Genomic DNA, 15,813 nt, shown 5'->3' on the forward strand with positions numbered 1-15,813 from the left:
CCATGGCAACAAGCTTATGCCCTCGCGCATGAAATCTGATTATGCTTGCGTGACTTGAGCGGGATGATCCGATCCTCAGCGCTGCGAATCTTGCAGAGCGATTATCCACTCCGGAGAATTTCCTTTCTTTGTCCTAATGGGCCGGCCACTGAGCCTCCGCAGCGTTGCTTGAGTAACCCCGGTCCCACGTGATGCCTCAGCCTGCATCTCCCGCCCGGGATCCGGGTCGCCAGCTGCACTTGTGAGGCTGCTGGAGAAGGCAACCTTTTGCAGAGGATTGAGGAAGAGATGAGGCTGTAATATGCCTTCGTGCTGTGGCTGTCAGGAGCAGGGGGCTTTCAAATGGAGCTCAGGTGTTATGGGCAGTGAACCCTATTGAATTCAGGAGGAATGAGGCTGGCGTGCATCTGCGTGTGCTTGTAAGTGCCCAGGTAATGTGTGTTGTATCTTCCCTCTACCTTAGGGCAGGTCTCTGTGTCGGTGGACAGCTGCCCAGCCTACCGTCAAGTGCTTCCCATTGCGGATGGTGGGCCGTGGGAGATGCTGGGCCAGTAAGGGCAGAGTGTCTGAGAGGTTCAAGCTGAGAACAAGGGACCGCGTTTTTTAGCCCTGGCTCTGCTAACAACATGCTGCAAGACCTCAGGGAGTGCCTGGATGTCCCCAGCCATAAAACACATCTAACCACCTCACCCTCCTTCCCTGGGACGTTGGGAGAGCTTCCCATCAAAAGGAAGCCCCACAACCTGCAGCGAGTCTGGGGTTTTTTGCTTTCTTCCCTCGAACAGACACATCTGTAGGAAGACTGAGAAAGGTTGCCCTGTTCAGGCACACTGCCCTGTGAAACCAGTACTCGTTCCTGGCTCATCTGGTTGCAGATGGGAGGAGGAATCTGGGCTGAACAAGGGTGCCAGCAGCCCAGGGAGGCTCTGCACAGGACAGTCAGGCAGTAACCCCTGGAGCTAATGAAGGCTTCCAATTAGGTGGGCTTCTCCAGCTCTCATCAGTAGGTCAGAAGTGTTATAACTTAGACTTGGTTCCAGATGAGAGGATTGACACCTCTGAGTTTCGACTATCCTGCTGCAGTTGACAAAGCAAAGCGCCTCGTCCTGCGAGGCACGAGGTTTGCAAACAGCGGCTTGTTCTGCCCTGAGATGGGAAGTTGCCTTGCCTTCCCACGCACACACACTGAGTTTTCCCCCTGCTCATTTATGTGAATAATAATGAACCAACCTGAGGGGTGAAATGACTGAAATGATTTCTCTTCTCTCCCTGTTTCTCTTTGCAGAACTGAAGACTATATGAAGTTGTCCCTAGCCTCCTCCTAAAGGCATCCCTTGGCATCTTTAAAGGCTTGAGAGAAATACCAAAACCAACCAAACACACCCATAAGAGAAATCCATAAACCCTCAAAACTTGGGATCCCCTTTTGGTCTGAAGTTGAGTTCTTCAAAAACTCCTGTGGTGTCAAGTTTGGGGAGATCCTGTTGTGTGGCTCCATGGACTGGGGCTGGGCCCAAGCAGTGACTTGAGTTGTGTTTGGGGGACTGGGATGTCCTCGGAGATGAACCTTCCTCCCTCTCCCCCAAACAGAACCCAAATTGGACGCTAAATATGCAGCAAGTCTATTAGCTGTGTTCATTACCATGTATTAGGCCTCCCATGAAATCTGTGTGGTTCCTTTATTGGGGTGGGTGAACTGTAGCTCTTCTCCCAGACCAGCCTGGACCTTATACCAGACTATCCAGTTGTTTCTTCCTGGGGCCAAACTCCTCTTTATTGCTGGCGGCTGGGAACTGCCTATGATTTCAAATGTTGTACAACACTGCTTTATTCTGAGGGGTGGAGGGACAAAGTGGGGTCCAAGCGAGGGATGGCAGATGGTAGCTGGACCGACTCAAATCTTGCTTCTGTAGTTATTTTAGCAGAGAGCTGATTCTGTAGGTAGACAGAATGACTCGAGAAGTGACGCAGATTGATAGTTTAGCTGTTCTGTTTGTGGTGGAGGTTTAGGAGACCACACTTTGGCTGCTGTTAATATCTGGATTCTCACTTTTCCCTACTCTGGTTCCCAAGAGGAGAGGCCCAAGGAGGTTGCTATGGCATCAGGGGTTCCCTCTGGCTCAGGATGAGATTGTGGGGGTCCTGGAAGAGACACCCTCCCCATTCCTCTGCCTGCTTGCTGTTCCAGTGCCCTCTTCTCTTGCTAGCCCTGTGGCTTGTCCACTGGAGCCAGAGCTCAGCATTGCTCCTCAGCTCTGTCACATATAGAAGATGAATTCGCCTGGGCGTGTATACCTGCTTGAGACACAGCAGGTTTCAAATCAAACTCGGCTGGTTTGCGAGAGTGAGAAGAGGGCCGGTGTCCTCTAATGATGTTGTAGAAACGCCAGGCTGGGTGGGGATGTGTCCTTCAAAGTTCCTCTCTCACTGCAGGACAACTGCCTCTTGGCTAACGCTGCAAACATATCAGAAACCCAACAGGCTGCTGCTTTTTTTTCCCCTTCTTTTTAATTCCTATGCAGACAATACTTGAAACCTTGTACACAGTTGTCCTTTCCAGCGCCTGGGGTTGGCAAACTTCATAAAAGGGCTTACTTAAAGAACAGCAGGAGGCTTCAGCTTTAGAAGAGGCTGGGCTGCCCCTTCCCAGCCGACAACTGCAAGCGTGTTCAGTGGTTTGCATATGAATTTAGGCACATCTGGACCCTCCGCTTCAACATCCCGCTGGTACAGCCGCTGTCCCCCCTCGGTGCTGGCTGGCTGACTGTGTCCCAAGCACCCAACTATGCAAAGAATGCCTTATATACATTGTGTTTGAGTTACATGGCAATATGTACATCGAGCAAAGTCTATAGTTGAGTCCAGATTTTCGCTAGTGGCAGCAAGTCAAACTATTTCTTCAACTCAAATGGCTGTCTGGGTATTTTTTACTTTTGTTTGTTTTGTTTGTTTGTTTTGTATCTGATGGTGGCTCTTATACAAAGGACTGTAATTCTAGTGGCTTGAATCTGTAAAAATTGCCTTTGTTTGGTCCAATAAACCTTTGAATAGTTTATTTGGTTTGTGCTTGTTCTCCCTGCCTCCAGCAGCTTGCAACTTCTTCCTCAAGAGATTTGTGTTGAAAATCTGGATTTTAGGTTAGAGGTACGTTCTGTCCTCCTATGCCTTTTACCCCATAAATGATTCCACTGGCTTCCTTAACAATAGAGTCAGACCAGTGGCGAAAGTCAGGGATTTTCCCTTACTGCTGCTGGAGCAACGCAGCGTCGCAGCAGGATCCTGGTCTGTTTGGCTGCGGAGCGATTAGCAGCGTTCCCAAGCGCCGAGCTCTGCCCAGGAGTGCAGCTGCTGTGAACGTGGATGCCTAGCGGTTCCTGAAACGCCGTCTCCTTTAACATACCTGTGGCTCACTGCCCCAAACCTCCAGTTAATCGTAACGTTCTTGGACTGAAATGTCTGAAAAGAGCCTAAGGGAGTTAAGTATGCAAATTCAATTGCCTATCAAGAAGAATTAGGCTGCTTTGAAAACCTTTAATTAATCTACTTTGTCAGCAATAAGTAAAATTCTGTTTGACCTCCTGAATCCAAGCAGTTTTGAGGACAGCGCTTAGGAGGAGAATGATTTTACTTGTGAATGGGGTAGGTTTGATCTGAAATCATCAAAAAGAACCCCAATCTGGAGCAGTACAATGTTGTTTTACAAGGTCGCCTTTGACAGAAGCTCCTTTTTGAAATCAGTTTCATGTTTTTGATGCCTTACTCTTCCTTCCCAGGCTCTTTTCTCTCTTTATCTTTGTTTTGCTCTCTCTTTATCTTTGTTTTGCTCTCTCTTTGTTGTAGATTATGTAGCACAGAGAAGTAACAGCAGTGACAGCTCTTTTTTATTTCTGTTTTTCAAATGCACAGTCATGGTATTTGAACTTGAGGGGGGAGCCAAAATGCATTGATGTTGCACTTAACAAAACAGAATGAATATTGTCTGTGATCATGATTTTGGAGGTTTGGAGACAAGGAAACGGGCCTTTGGGGAGGTTTCAGCTGCGTTACTGTCTGTGAAATAACGAGCAAGGGATGCAGACCTGTGTGGAGCACTCCCAGCTGGCATGCATTTCAGACACGTGAGGCAAAGCTGGGTATTGAATTTCTCCACACCAGACTGGAAACGTGCCCTCTGGTGCCCAGCGGTGATCTAGAATAAAATATTGATCACTAACGACTGTGCTTCCCTTCCTCTCGTCTGGAAAGGGCAGTTGGATGCTATTCATGTGAGCACAAAAAATTACAGAAGAGACAGACAAATCCAGGCGCTTGACAGCCTGTGGCCAGAGCTTCCATAGCCAAAAGATCCCACGTCATTATCAGGATATGTTTGGCCTTAGGACAATTGCATTTTAATTGCAATAGAAAAGAATTGGCAAATGAGCTTTCTTTTGCCAGGATCTGCTTTTTCCCTGCCCTGCCTGCTGCAATGGTGCTGGGAGGACAGTCTGCTGTTCCTGCTTCTGCTGGGGCTTAGTCCAGGAGCGGGGAAAATGGAGAGCCCCGCTCGGCAGCAGCTCTGCGCGCGACAGCTCCTCTGCTTCTTCCTGACTGTCTCCTTCCATTGATCTTGTTCGTGGTGTGGTTGCTTCTGATGTGTTGATGCTGTTCTCTCTTCTTTCGAGCAAAGACTGTGTCCCGGGTTTGCCTGTCAATAGGTATTTCTACCCCCCCTGTTACTGGAACAGCTAATAGCTTGTCCACACAGGACTTGCAGGAAGACCACCCCAGGTTAACTAATGGCATGCATTTAAATGGATTAATTACAGTGTGTTAAATTCCTATGTGGAAAGCTGGCTGTGACGGGGACAGAGGACTCTTGACAGGGTGACAATGTGGAAGTAAAAGCCAGAGTCTGTCTTTCTAGCCCAGGGGAGGACTAAAGATGCTAAACAAGCAGGAGGAGCTGGGATTGCGGCAGATCTGTGCTCTGAGCTGCTGGGCTGTCGCTGAATTCTGGCCCCACAGTCACGTAGGGGCAAAACGAGCCTTGAAATAATAGAAACTGCTTCTCCCTTGTTACAGCCATAAAGCACCACAACCTCATTAGTTCTTTTAATCTCACGCAGGAGAGTCAGGTATGAGGTGTGCTAGGCAGTACTGCAATCAGATGCCAATCAGGTAGGAGTCCGGCAGTGAGAACAAAGCAGCCCATAGCCAGCCCTGACTGGAGCCAAGGTGCACATTCATTTTGCCCTAAAAGAGGATTTTGTAGACATCAAAATCAGTTGCATCAGTTCATGAGCTACTTGCGAACAAATGACGCTCCTGTGCTGTCCACCCCTCTCTTTCCCTGCGTGATGATCAGTAGATGTATGACCAATATAAGCCCTCCTGTAAAGCTTCCTCAAATAAAGCCCTGTGACAGACAGCAATCTTTGTGCTGCAGGACATCCAACAATGGTTAACTGCTTCAGATTAGGGAAAAATCAGGATACCATCTGTTATGGGGAGAAGGGAGTTAATCACCTACTATGGGGCTTTCTAGGGACGCAAATCTGAGCTGGGTGGTCCACTGGTCAGCCTCTGCCCGCACAGCGATCACCTCGCTGCTGGACTGGCTACACGAGTCCATCCCACCATTTGACATTGGCAGACAAACTCTCGAATCAATGATTTCTATCTGTGGTCTTACTTTCCAGCCGTTGATTAAAGTCATGTCCACACTGGAAGGCAGTCTAGTCTTCAGTTCTAAGGGAGAATTACTTTGTATTTACGTACTCTCATTACAGAATGAAAGGACACTGGGCTGATGAAGCTCAATCCAGTTTCGTTATGGGGTCTGCTAAACTGGGACATGTTGGTCTTACGAAATTCCACATGTCGAGTTATCCTGAAACTCTGAGCATAGATAAGCCCTAAGAAACTCCAAAGCTGGTGTTAAAGCAGTCTGTTTTATCTCCATATTTGAAGAACTGCAGAGAGACATGCAGGATGACTGGATAGATAGGAAGGTGGAGGAAGGAGAACCAGAGGCTCTCCCTTTCTCGCCTCACATGGGCGGATTTCCCACAGCCAGTAAGGCCTGTAAAATGACCTGCATTTGGCTTCGTGTTTCATTTGACCATGGTGTTCTCGCTCAAAGTGCCTTCTGGGGACTGGCTATTCCTACTTCTCCTTTTCTTCTTGACAGGGTTCAGAGAGAGCAGCTGGCTGCCATCTTCAGGCTCATGAAGGAAAAAAGTGACACATTTGGAGAGATGTCTGAAGGAGACATGAAGGAGCAGCTTAGGCTGTATGATATATAACCTTGCAGCCAGTGGAGACTATGCCCAAAAGTCATCTTGGCCCTTACTACACAGCACACTGGAGACTGTAGCGCTATAAACATGTTTTGGTAGTTATTTTGCAGTTCCAGTTTGGTTTGCAAATGCATATAGGCCTGTGATATATATTTCAAAAGACTTGTAATTTCTCACCCTTTCTATCATTTTTCCTTGAAGAGTTATCGTGATATTTTCATCTCGTACAGAGATTTTTACCTCTTTCTGGTTGGGTCTTATGTCTCAGTCATACAAAGCAGTTAAACTCGCAACTTTGTTCTGGCAATGCTTTATAAAAATGAACTTTCAAACCTAGTCTCTATCAGTTTGAAGAAAGCCAAAGATGATGGATGTAAAATGGATGAAAATAACAGAATCATAGAATAACTCAGGTTGGAAGGGACCTAAGGAGGTCTGTAGTCCAGCCTCCTGCTCAAAGCAGCATCAGCTATGAGATCAAGCCAGGTTACTCAGAGCTTTATCCTGTCAGGTCTTGAAAACCTCCAAGGATGGAGCCTGCACAACCTCAGAAAACAAATAGCCAAAGCCAAGGCATTAGTGCGCTGATTAGAGGTGAGCTGCCGTTCTCATCTCCTTGGAAGGAACACTTCATCCTCCTTCACGTCGGCTTTTTGAAACAACTCCAAGTCGGTTCCGGCTGACCCCATGGAGCTCATCTTCACGCCTGAGAAAACAGCAGCTAACTTCAGCCTGGAGACGCAAACACCTCTTCGCCTCTTGACACTGGTAAAAGTAGTGCAGAAAGGTGGCTGGCATTTTTACAAGGATGGTTGTGTCCAGTTCAGATCCTGTTCTCCTAATATAAAAATGAGGTGGGAAACGATGTACTTAGGAAAGCTCTGTGAATTTATCAAGTATTTTGAACAGTTTTGCCCAACTCTTGGTGGTTTGGCTAGAGTAAATCAATGAGCAGTCCTAATTTTACCTGTATGTCTTCTGGTGTACTTCTCTCACCCATGAAATCCTGTTAAATACTTTATTATCAGGAAGGATTTTCTCAGTTTTAATAACTGCTGACAAAGGGAGGCAACGTTTTCTGACCGAGTTTTAGGGTATGATCTCTTAAAAGATTAGGTTTGCTTTATTTTGTGTAATTCTTTTGAGCCTGAGAAACCAAATATCCCATTATCTGGTCACTGTTTCCCACTACAGCATATTCTATAACACTGTAGTATTTGACTTTTAAGAATCATTTTATCTTCTAATTGTTTTCACTTAAGTGTAGGCATATTTATTATGGAATCAAGCTGGTTTTACTACCAAGTCAGGACTTAATCTAAATTTAATGTCTGTAAATTACCTCTTCTTATTCAACATGAAGGAATTAAGTGGGAGAAGGGAGTCTCATGATGTGAAACATCATGCTAGCTTGCTGTGTCCCTAGGCCACAATTTCCTTTGTCAAGCTGTGCAAAGGGAGAAATGTAGAACATTTGTATATGGGACGTCTCCCTGGTTCAAAACTGAAAGCAGGATCCTTTCCAAAGCTCTTCTTGAAAGCAAGCAAAGGAGAATCAAGGTTTGGTTGATTTTTAGTCTTTTTCTTGTAGACTTTACAGTTTATTTCCAAAATATTTTTATATTTCTTCTTTTACATTTGGGCTTTCTCTCAACAGGAACATTTCTGAAACAAACAAAAAAAAAAAAAAGAAAAAAATGCCTCAAACTCCTCAGTCTCACATTACACCAGCAATCGTAGCGCTGAACAAGGGAGAGCAGCTGGCATTAAACCTGTCCTGCCCACACCTTCTCCGAGCAGCGTCACCCGAACATTGAGATGCTGCTGATGACAGGACAGCGGTAAAAGATCTGCCATTTACTAGGCCCAAATTTAAGAAAGAAATTAATCTAAATAAAGAAGCCTGTGCCCAAGACAATGAAGCAAAGGGATGTCTAGGTGTAAAGCCCATGGATTTTAAGAGGCACGCTTCCTCGCGCGCACCGGACAGGTCTGCGTGGGCGCTGCGGGCGGCCGCGGGCTGCCGCCGGGACCTGCAGCCATGGGCTGCGTCCCGACTTGGCCAGCCAGCTTCCGAGTTCCGTTCCTCTCTGGGCTCATCAATATTTACACAGCAACTGTCACCAGTTGCGACAGCAGGCTCTCCCCGTCTGGGTACCGTCCTTGACAGGACCCCGGCTGCTTGTCCTCGGCCTCAGGCGGGGCCGCAGGGTACAAGGTGGCCGTAGGAAGGCACCGCCGGGAGCGGGACCGCGGGGGAAACCTTCGCGCCTTTGGCGAGCTCTGGGGCCGCCAACGCGGCCCGGAGGATCCCGAACCAGCGCTCAGGCCGAGGGCCCCCTCACGGCCCTTCGTAACGCGGAGGCCCGGTCTCCTGCGAGCCCCAGTCCCGGCGGGGAGCCGGTCCCACCCAGCGCTGTCGCGGGAAGGCGGCGGGGGCCGAGGGGGCCGCGGACCGGCGCGGCGGGGCCCCGTGGGGCGAGGGCCCGGCGGAGCCGCCGCTGCCATGGCAACCGGCCCCGCCGCCCGAGGCCCGTCGCCATTGCGCAGCCGCGTCCCCGCCCCGCACGCGTAGGCACCGCCCAGCGGCGCCGGCCTGGCCCCCGCCGCCCGCCGCGGAGCCGCTGCGACGCAGTGCGCATGCGCACCGCCGGGGCGTGACGCGCTACCGGTGACGTAGCCCCGCCGCCTGCCTGAGTGCGATGCAGAAAGATGGCGGCGGCGGCGGGGCCCGGCCCCGAGGCCTCCCGCAGCGGCGTCCCCGTGAATGCCTGGCCGGAGGCTGTGCGGCAGCGCTGCCGGGAGGGCCGCCGCGGCGCCGGGGGGGGGCAGCGGGGCCAGCCCTTCCCTGGCGGCGCCTCGCCCGCCGGGCTCCGGCCTTGCGAGGCGTCCAGGTTACCCCGCCTGCCCCGGGCGGGTTCTCACCGGGCGTTGGGCCCGACCCAGAGTCCACCGAGGTCGCCGGGACGCTCGTGTCCGTGGTTTTGGAGTGGGAGTGGAGCGAGATGAGTCGGAGTGACCGTGGTGGAAGCCGTTCTTTAGTAAATTCACGCTCGGTGATGGTCTGGGGGTCTGTCTGTGCTGGCAGCTTGGGAAATGAAGCTGCTGCCCGTCTGAAAGTGCCCAGAGCAACGCGGAGCGTGTGCCGCTGGCGTGCTCGGCAAGAATGGTTCCTCCTAGAACTTGGCCAAAGTGTTTTGTAGACATGTTTTTTCTGATACTCTTATCTACGTGTGTTCCTGACATCTCACTCGGCACGCTTTAGAGTAATCTGGTGTTGGGACTCTTGATCCTGCAGATTAGGAATAAATTGTATTGTCTTGATCTGATCTTGGGTAGATCAGAGAATGAGAGCGTTCCGTTCCACATCCCCAGTGTTCTTGGATGGGCTTCATTTCTCATTCAAGCTCGGGCAGTCTTTGAGCACCAGAGATGCAGGTTTAAAAAAAGACTGGAATGATTTAGTTAAGGAGCTTTAGTAGGTGGGGGAGGTGAAGGCAGGGGAAGGAGAAAGCAGAATTCCCCTCCTCTGGCTCTGTAAGTAGCTTTGATAGGGATTTCAGGTTTGGAGACTTTCTCTGCAGATCTTTTAAATGAGCTTTTTTGCATAGGTTGCCCCTGGAACTGGTAAACCTTATGCTCTGTGCTGTGATAGCATCTGCTTTGCACTCTGGAGCTGGTGTAAGTTATGTAAATTGGGCTTGGCCCGGTGCGTTAGCAGCGTAGGCAAAGAGAATTGTGCCAGTGAACTCGTCAAGTGTATCTGATCGTGAAGAGGTGGGTTTCCACTGTCCTTTCCTTTGGAGGAAATGGGAATCGTTATAGACGGGAAAGAGTGTGGCCCCATACCCACCATAAACCCTCTGCTTTTTGCACCTGCAAGGTTATTTTCCACCTTATGTTGCCCTCTGTGCTGTTAAGGGGAGTTACGGGATTATGCAAACCATGTCACATATTTTGAATAAATTGCTCTGGGGCGTTTCTCAGAATGAATCAAAGGCAAAAGTCCTCATTTATATCCACCAGAGGAGAACAAGTAGGAGTTTCCAGACCAGCCTTGGTGTTATCATAACGCTAAAAAAAAAAACCCACACTCCTGTTTGTTCCCTCCCCCCAGGTGCCTCATGTCTCTTAATCACCGTATCCAGGCTACATGCATTTATCAGGGAATTAAATCCAGTCTCTGAATTTATAATAGACTGGGTTTATTCCCATAAGAACGGTGGGAACAAAGTTCAAAAATCATGTTGTAGATAACAATCCATTTTAGAGAATATAACTTCCTCTGAAGAGTGAAATAATCAATTCTGAAATTTGCAGTCACTGGTGACTGTAAGGAATTTATGCAGTAAGCAAGCAGTGAATGTGTGGCATAAGCATCTCCTGTTTTAAGAAGGCAGCTTCACCTTTACTACCACCCACACTTTGGTTGGTGAATCACATTTTGATATAAAGACTTTATAAAAATGGGCCAAAGAGACAAATCTCTGTAAAACCCTTGGTATTGTAGCCTTTTCCATCTGCATTTCTCTGGACGTTGTCTGACCAACATAATGTCGGACGTGGTGGAAAACGTACAGTGGCGTCTGCTACCTTCTGTGTGCGGCAAGTGAATGGTATTTTGTTTTATTCTCCTTACTCCATGATACGACAAAAGCTTTCCTCACAAAGGTGAGTTTTTATCGGGATTTTGACATGTTCCGGGAATGTGATCTTTCTTGTGAGTCTTCTCTAAATGTCAAGTGAAGCAGCAGAGGTTCTGGTCTGTGAGTACCTGTTCAGACCGAGCTACGGAAGCAGCACTAGGTGGTAAGAAGTCCTAAAGATGAGCTCAGGAGATGGGGCTGGAGTGCTAGTCCCATGGATTTGAATCTGGCTCTCTGCTAGGATGGGAACAAAGCAAAACATGGAAATCCTTGTGATTTTTCTTTTTTTTTTAAACTTTGAATCTACCTATTGCGCATCAGACGCATCCGATTGCTGGATCCCAGCCAACAGCTCTGGAATAGCTGTGGGACACTCCTTTTTCTGAAGGGGAAAATCTCGTCTGAAATGCTTTCTGAATTCCCAAAGTGGGTCAGGCATGCCGTCCTTGAGATACGCATGGGTAGTGAGTCACGGTGTGATCGGCTGTTGGGAATGCTGTGTACTGCTCGCATTTGTTAACTGCTAGTTTGTAATGGGAACAATAAACTGACAAAGAGGAGGTATTACATGGTCTGTGTCATCTTCGTTTGTCTCAAAGAAAGGGGATAATTGATTGTGTTTTCCGTGAGAGGGTAGCAACAAACCTACGGTGGGGATTGGGACTGTTCTCACACATTAAGCCAAATTGTTAGGGATGCCGCTGTAGAAGGAGATGGAACAGCCAACCGATGTCGTCCTGGGAAATCCTACGGGAGTTAACACATCTGCAAAACGGGCAGCGCGGCCTGGGCCAGGCGTGGCAGGGGCGGCCGCCTGCCTTCTCCCTGTGGTCGCGTGTGGACTCGCTGCAGCACGTCTGGCTGTGAGGCTGTTTGCAGTGGTAAAATCCCAGGGCAAGGTACGATGAGAACCTGCATCCATGGGGTTCAGCTTTTCCGCCTCTACCGTGGCGAAGAGATTGCAGTCCTGGTGCAGGGCAGGGTCACGCTCGGGGAGAGATGCTGCTGCTGACAGAGCTGCCTGGCAGTAGGAAGTATGATTCTTTTTGGAGATATTTTTTGCTGCTCTCCTGAAAAGTCTCACCTTTTCTAACCCAAGGCTAAGGTGAATGAAGCCCTAAAGCACTCGGAATTGGAGGAAAGTTTATAGACTGCATTTTCTGTAGGTGAAGGTAGGTAAACCTGAGAGGGTGGGAGGGGAGAAGCCAGTAGCGTTTCTCCGCTGGATGGTGCTGCTGTTTCATGCAAACAGCAGAGGGGTCCTGCAGAGCTCCCGCTGAAGCCTTCGGGTACGGCTCTGCTTCAGAGAGAATTAAGAAGGATATGTGTAGTCCTTTGCTCCTTAGCAAATCTCTCACAAATCCTCTGTGTTGTGATTTGCCTGTTATCCAGCATTCCTGAGACTGGCTGAACTTGGCTAATGACTGCAGATAGAAATCTCTCATTTTCTGAACAATTCTTCCTGATCAAGACCAGAATTTTTCTAAAATTCTCATTTAAAATTTCCCATACCCCCGCGGCCCCCAAGAGCTCAGCTTTGTTTCACCTGCGGGGTGAGTGTTGGTTGGCTCAGTGGAGCGCAATACGCTAGCTAGGAGTCGCGGGAGGAAGAGCTTGTTCTCCGAGCCCGTGGTTATGCTTGACTGGGGGAAGAGAAGGCGTCCCTCGGATGGAGCCACCTTTCCAGAGGCCAGGACTTGAGTTCCAATTTCGTTTGCCTGCTATAGCATCAGTCAGCAGAGCATCAGATAAGATCTGAAATAGGTATTTGTGACTTATGTGACATTCTTCTAATGTCCTTGTGACTTTTATAACTCTCTCTTAAAGAAATGACTGCGATCCTTGCGAAGGAGAGGCCTTTGTGGATCATTGCCTCTGTAACTTGTCTTCCTTATCAACACTGTTGACAAGCCTTTTATTGGGAAGGAAACAAAGGATAGTAGCCTGTGTGGTGTGGGAAGTTGTTTTGCCAGCTCTGCCTGGGACTTGGAATTCTGCTACTGATAATTGATAGAAGTAGAAATTAACCCAAGATGCTGGTTTTAAGGAAATGGGAGGGTGGGAAAGGAAGCGGTGAAAGTGTTTAGTTTGTAGTAATTGAAGATGGCTGCATCGGTTCAGTAACTCTTCTGAAAGATGGTACTTGGAATTTTTAGTGCCTTCCAGCATCGCAGGACTGGCTATCGGCTTCCTTCAGTTTCCAGATACCCCCAGTTCTGGTAGCAGAGGAGAACTTTGCAGAGAAAACTGCAGGCCACTGGCAATAGGTGTTTCTGATGGCCATTGCTCGTCTGTGGAGTACAGGCACAGACCTGGCTGCGTGATGGCACCGGTTCGGCACAGAGCATCGCGTTCCGCGTCACTGGCGAGGCTTCGTCGGTGCCCGCGTTCCTGCAGCAGCCGCGCCTGAGCTGACCGAGAGCTGCTGTGGTGGGACGCGTGCACGGGCGCCACGGACCGGGGTCTAGAGGCTGGCTGCTGCAAACGGGGGGAGAGCAGAGGCCAGAAGAGACGGTGTCTTACCTTGAGGAGGCCAGTGGTTCATACGTGAAGCAAGTCCTGGTTTCAGATGAATAACGGCATCAGATTCATGTCTTACTTTCTCATCTTATCGTAAGCTGTTGGACTCAGGGTAGTGGTTCCCTGTTCAAGCACAGGATCTTTCTAATCCCTCCTGTTACCCTGAATTCCCTTTAGCTGCCACTCTCTTTGTGTGGAGTGTGTCCTTTCGTGTCAGCAAGGACCACTTAAAAATCCAGCTGTTTCATTTTGGAGGAGAACATTAAAGCCCAGCAGCAAATGGAGATGACCGTGACCTTTTGAGGGAAGAGGGACTTACCGAAAATGCACCTGGGTGGATAAACCAGGCCTGCCTGGGGAAACAGATTTGCAGGGAGGTGGAATGACTGACTGCCTAGGCTTGTCCCAGCATCGGACGTTTGTCCTGGAAGTCAGAGCTATGTCTTTTGCAAAATGGAGGAGTTATAGTTTCTAGGTACTTCTAAGACACGGGCTGCGTGTGGTCAGAGTGGCTGGGAGAGGGACTCACGCCTGCTGAGCTCTGAACTTGCTGTTTGGTTTGGCTTTTTTAAAAAAGATCTCCTCTGTGTGTGTTTATGCACCTCAGTTCTGATGGGCCTGGGTGGATGTTGGTTGTTCCTCTTCCATGGTCTTTGTTCTGTTTGTTTTTCCACTGTGATGTGAAGCTACTGGATGACTTACGCAGGGTGTTACCTGTGTATTAGCAATAGAAAGACCAGTGGAAACCGGATGGAGAAAATAGAAACCACAGCTTTTCTCTGTACAAACTATGCTGGAATTTTCACACGCACACACTTAAATCAACATTGTAGTGGTGAGGTTTGACTTTTGGCATGAGCAAGGCGACTATTTCAGGCAGGGCTGCATGAAAATTGTAGGTTGGGTATTGCCGATCCTTTCTCCTGTATGGGCTGTGCTGCTTTGTCCTGCAGTGCAGGATTTCTGCGTCTCATCCGCCGTCCTTGTGGCAGGACAGAGCTGTACGACGTTAGTGAGAAGCGGAGTACCACCCTGTGTGAGCCCCGCGACCTTGAGAAAGGAGCAGAGGCATTCTGAAAACTTGTTTTTAGGGGGGAATTTTATCTTTCAGCTATTTTCAAGCTGCCCATGAGCACCCAAGAGTGCTGGGCCTCGGTCCTTTACTCTCATTTTGTGTGTAGACCATGACAGTTTCAACAACCCTACAATTGCACTGCTAAATTGGCACTGCTGCGAGTGGGTTGATGAGATGGTTCCCTAAAATATCCTGAGGAAATTGCACGCTGTCCTACACACCTGCTTTGTTTGGTTTTGGGGTTTTTTTAAACTGTCAGCACTGCTGAGGTGGGAAATGTTCTGTGTGGCTGTTCGATTTAACACGCCATTCAGGCAACTGGAAGATCCAACTTTGTGCTGCCCCTGAGATCTGCAGGGGGCTCTGGTCCCAAGCTTTCCCTTCTCCCCTCCGGCTGTTCTCACGGGTGAACATCCACATCAGAGAGCAAAACTAGGGGAGAAAACCTGACGTTAATGTAACGTGAGAATGTAAGGTATGGCAGCAGGGGAATTCCTGTGCGATACAAAGTCAGAAGAAGAAAACCCTGCGCCGGTGGCTCTGGGACCTGTGCCGTGGCACTGAGGAGATGCCTCCTGGGAAGCGTTCGGCCTGGGACGCGGCGCAGTCGCGGCTGTGGAGATCCTGCCGACTGCGGTGTTAGCGAGTGGTTCCCTGTTCTGGGGCCTGAGAACCTGCGCGGACAAAATCTGGGATGGTCCCTCTCCTCTTGCACTCTGCTGTTTCACCCGCAGCTCAGCAGAGATGCTGCAGGTTTAGAGAAGCCCCTTAATCGGTGCTAGGCTGCTAGTGGAGCTGCTCCGCTGCGGGTTCGGGTGGGGGGCGGCCACTTTATCACTGCAAAACTTTGGGCGCACAGGCGGAGAAGATGACGGACCTGCATCCAGTACCTTTATACTGGTTTCCAGCAGAAGTACTGTCTTGGGAGGCCTCTCGGTTTCCAGGCTCCTTCATGACAAAGGTCTGTCTTTGCAGCCGAGCGAGGCTGCCCGTCTGGGCGGGATCCTACGGAGCTGCGGGAGCATCACCTGCTCCCTCTGGCTCCCGCCATCCTTTTTGCCAGCTCCTCCTATAGCCTTTTGTGGCAAATGCTTTCTTAGTAAAGGGTGGATTATCCTTGTTTGTACATCGATATTCTGTACCCAGGAACGATCTGCATCGCGCGTGACACTTTGGTAATAGTTAGGCTGACAAGCCTGCGGCGATGGTGTTGATGTCCCTGCTCCCCTTTCTGCAACAAGAGGTGAGGCCGACAGCCTCTTGCTAATCGTATCGCAATATGGTGGGCTCT

At 49.4% G+C, this 15,813-nt stretch overlaps 2 protein-coding genes across 5 annotated transcripts in view; both read left to right on the top strand.

Moving 5' to 3' along the window:
* MXRA7 (matrix remodeling associated 7) overlaps nucleotides 1-7,088 on the top strand; it is a 29,576-nt gene extending 22,488 nt beyond the window's left edge. For 3 of the 4 annotated variants that reach the window (XM_082326388.1, XM_082326390.1, XM_082326389.1), the window contains one exon: nucleotides 1,286-3,025. Coding sequence is in view for 2 of the 4 variants with exons in the window: in XM_082326389.1 (XP_082182515.1) it covers nucleotides 1,286-1,325 (40 nt within the window). In the remaining 2 variants the exon portion in view is untranslated. Of the gene's footprint in view, nucleotides 1-1,285; nucleotides 3,026-6,172 lie in introns of those variants that run through there. The other variant, XM_082326387.1, reaches the window with a different exon arrangement.
* Nucleotides 7,089-9,115: 2,027 nt separating this feature from the next.
* Nucleotides 9,116-15,813, top strand: part of ST6GALNAC1 (ST6 N-acetylgalactosaminide alpha-2,6-sialyltransferase 1) — a 32,771-nt gene continuing 26,073 nt past the window's right edge. The window contains exon 1 of the mRNA XM_082326619.1: nucleotides 9,116-9,322. The gene's annotated coding sequence lies outside the window, so the exon portion shown is untranslated. The remainder of the gene's footprint in view (nucleotides 9,323-15,813) is intronic.

The sequence above is a fragment of the Platalea leucorodia genome, assembly GCF_965183815.1.
Source record: "Platalea leucorodia genome assembly, chromosome: 14".
Lineage (NCBI taxonomy): Eukaryota > Metazoa > Chordata > Aves > Pelecaniformes > Threskiornithidae > Platalea > Platalea leucorodia.